The following is a 3,831-nucleotide window of genomic DNA, read 5'->3' on the forward strand; positions in this document are numbered from 1 at the left end:
GCAATCAGCAGGCTTGGTGGAAAAGTACAACGGCACGCTGAAGTTAAAGATAGCGAAAATACAGGCTTCTACTTCTCTGACTTGGCCAGATGCTTTGCCTTTGGCATTATTGTCTATCATATCAGTACCGCATTCTCGGACAGGCCTAACGCCCTATGAGATCGTTTTTGGGTGCCCAAACCAAGCTCAGTGTACGATGTACCTTGTGTTTTAATGAATGACTATTTGGCACAATTAACTGATAGCTTGGTTTCCATTCATCAACAGGTTCGAGAAGCACTCCCTGACCGGTCCACAGGAGAAGGCCATCACCTCCGACCTGGCGATTTTGTCCTGGTGAAGTCCTTCGAGAGGTCGAGCAGTCTGGAGCTGAGATGGTGCGGTTCTGAACAGGTCCTTCTTGCGACAAGAACGGCAGTGCGGGTGACCAATCGAAGAAATTGGATTCATTCCGTTCATTGCCGAAAAGTACAACCTGACCTGGTGGAGCCTGCTGTATTGACCGACCATCGAGATATCCTGGGTACGGAAAAAGGCAGTGCTGTGGTACCTGACGAATCTGAGGAGTTCTTCCTGGACCATACAATTCCTGCATCAAGAAGATACAATCTACGACCAAGAAAGGAATCTGCAAGTGTGTGTGAAGTTGTCAGAACGGTCCCTAGGTCAGTGAAACGGGGAGCCAATGAGGCAAGGGGGGGGATCAGCCATGCATTAGTGTAGTGACACCCGTCTTGGCCCGCTGGTGAAGAAAACAACGGCTACCTACGGGGTTAGAGTTCTGACAACACTTTAGTTTCAGGAAGATACTGCGTACATTTGCTTAAATGGATAAGAAGAAGATTTTTGGTTCTGTAGGGTTCATTATCATCATAGCAGTCATCGCTACAGTCATGTGGTTTGTCGAGGATAAAGCTCCTGCCCGTGAGCTATATGTTGTTTCCACTCCAGTCCCTGATGAGCACTTTTTCTATATACTTCCATATCAAGAAATGAAACATCGGCAGTCATATTTGAATAACACTTTCACCCAGATGTTGCATCATACCCACATTGCTACAAATGCTACAGATTGTTGGATATGTGGGATGATGCCCTCGCATCAAAAGAAAGGGGGAACACCGTTCATACCTCTTCCTTTCTCTCATAATGGCTCTTGTAGAGCATGGTACACTTTGCTTTTTGCTACGAGAAAACCTACAGTTGGAAGATTGCTTTTTAGACTGAATAAAGAATGTCACCAAAATAAGGAAGGCTATCTGCAAGCCAATGGAACTATATGGGAGTGGGAAGAATATCGACCGGACAATGAATCGACACCTTATATCTTCACGAACACTAGAGACACTGCTGGACAAGAGAAGTGTGTGATCTCAGTGGCCCAAGCACAAGCAGATTTATGTGTACAGAGTGTAGGCCATATTCCTGTAGGTGTTAGTGATTGTATTGTTGTATTGAACATTGATGGCCTTAATAATAGTACTTTCCTCGCCTCACATAATACCTATTTTGTATGCGGAAACAAAGGCTATTATCGATTACCAGCTGGATGGTCTGGAGTATGTTATGTATCGTTTTTATTGCCACCTGTATTCTTGGCACCTGCATCATATCACAAAGACTTGAAATTATTGAATAATGTGACTGTAAATAGATTCAAACGAACTTTATCTGTAGATGACATTGATCAAACAGACACTAGTCTGCAACAGTATATAGATTTCAATTTAGGACTGTTTTTCTTTGTGGGAGCTGCTCTGAACAGCAGAAAAATAAGACGATTAACAAGAGTAGTGGAAGCTGTTACCAATCAAACTGCTGCAGCTCTTGGGAATCTTACTGAAGAGTTGCAAATTACCAGGATTGTTGCACTGCAAAACCGGATGGTTCTGGATGTGATGTTAGCAGATAGAGGTGGAGCTTGTAGAATTATCGGAAGCAGCTGCTGTGTCTTTATCCCCGATCATACTCCTTCTGTGTATAAAGCCATTAACAAATTACATAAAATTGCAGCTGATATACATGTCGAAAATGGATCTTGGACCTTTTCTGGGTGGTTTTGGACCTTGATTTCTACATGGGGTTGGAAGGTTCTCACTGGACTATGTATAATTGTTGCCATATTATTCACGTGTTGTGTATGTATCCAATGTAGTCCAATGATATGTTCTCTATGTATTTCATTTTGTGTGCCTAATAAACAATCTGTCGCAGATGCTACCCATAAGAAAACTTTACCCAGAGAGATAGCGGATATGATGAGCATCGACATAAGCGATGAGTATTTAGATTATCCAAGGAAACCTAATGTCTTCAGCAAATGCTGAAAGGGTCATCTGTTTTAAATAAAACAGCGATAGTATTAAGCATTCGCTGAAGACATGCTATCATGTCTTTGTTTTAGTTTTCCCGCCCGTACTTGAAATACGGCCAGACTCCATTTTGTTTTCTGGCGTCCATCTTGTATGCTACACATTGCCATGTGCTCGCCACGAGGCGAGTCCTACCTCACTGATTGTCACCCCTGAAGTTTGCCCAGCAACAGGCTATAAATAGTTCCTTGTGCATTTAGCGCATGTCCAGTAGAAGTCACATCTGTTTCTGTTTAGCGTAGATTGGAATGTGCATTCAGCGGGTCTCGAGAACCGTTAACTCCACCCATGTATCGATCATGTTCAAGAAATGTCCATATATGGTTGTAAATCATGTTTTGAGCTGTAACCGCCCACTTATGAGCCCCTTCTTTGTGTATAAAAGGGGACCGCGTGTCTGAGTTCTTTGTGCTACCTTGTACAATACTGTAGAGTGTTGTGTGGGCTGTAGTACCACCTTTAAAGGTTTATTAAACTATGTTTTTGTATTTCCAGTTTCCATGCCAATTTCTTGTGTAGTCTGAGGACTCTGTGTACAGAAGGGCGAACCCTTTCGCACTCGCAGGCCTTGCTGAGGCCTGTATTCATCAAAGGTAGTAACAGCATAAGCTGCAGTCGTCTCGCCATTTGGAAGCTTGAAACAAGACCCATCCACCCACAGGATCCCATCCGGGTCCACAAGTGGTGTGTCTTTTAAATCTATTCTGCCTTTCGTTTCCTCCTCTGTTCGGAGAAAACAATCATGCTGTTCTTGAATGCCTTTCTCGTCCTGGATGGGCAGCAATGTCGCTGGATTCAAAGTATTACACCACTTGATGTGTATATGGCTGGCCAAGAGCGTCAGCTCATATCCAGACAAGCGAGCACTCGTGAGGTGTTGTGTTTTTGTCCTATTCAAAAGAGTATCTGCTGCATGTGGTACCATAACAACAAGAGTGTTATCTAATACCAAACCAGCAGATTGGCGAATGGAAATTTCTGCCGCTGCTGTGGCTCAGAGACAACTATGCAATGCCTTGGCTACTGGATCCAACGTAGCCGAAAAATAGGCACATGGCCGTTGTTTGTCTCCAAATTGCTGTGTTAAAACTGACAACGCGCAACCTTCTCTTTCATAAACGTAAGGTGTGAAAGGCTTACTGTAATCTGGAGTACCTAACACAGGGGCTGAATACAAAGCAGTACGTAAGTCAGAAAAACTCTTTTGACATTCGTCAGTCCAAGGGAGAGGTTGTGGTGTATCTTTCAACGTGAGTGCCAACAAAGGTTTAGCCAGCAGAGAAAAATTCGGAATCTATTGTCTACAATAAGAGGTAATGCCCAGAAAGGCACGTACCTCAATTTGTGTGGATGGCACAGACATTTGTGCAATCGCTTAAATTCGTTCTGGGTTCAACCGTCTTCCCTCCTTCGACCAGAGATGACCTAAATAGGTAACCTCTTGGCGGCAATATTGCAC

At 43.6% G+C, this 3,831-nt stretch overlaps 1 protein-coding gene across 1 annotated transcript; it reads left to right on the top strand.

Annotated features, from left to right (window-relative positions):
• Window positions 1–827: 827 nt before the first annotated feature.
• Window positions 828–2,327, top strand: LOC147728814 (uncharacterized). Its single transcript, XM_086963869.1, has one exon. It carries the CDS (start codon window positions 828–830, stop codon window positions 2,325–2,327), a length of 1,500 nt encoding a protein of 499 aa, XP_086819995.1.
• The last annotated feature ends 1,504 nt before the right edge of the window (window positions 2,328–3,831 follow it).

This window comes from Lissotriton vulgaris, chromosome 3_1 (genome assembly GCF_964263255.1).
Source record: "Lissotriton vulgaris chromosome 3_1, aLisVul1.2, whole genome shotgun sequence".
NCBI lineage: Eukaryota > Metazoa > Chordata > Amphibia > Caudata > Salamandridae > Lissotriton > Lissotriton vulgaris.

Bases quoted from the DNA above. Each gene is read 5' to 3' on its own strand.
- LOC147728814 (XM_086963869.1), top strand. From the start codon at position 828: ATGGATAAGAAGAAGATTTTTGGTTCTGTAGGGTTCATTATCATCATA.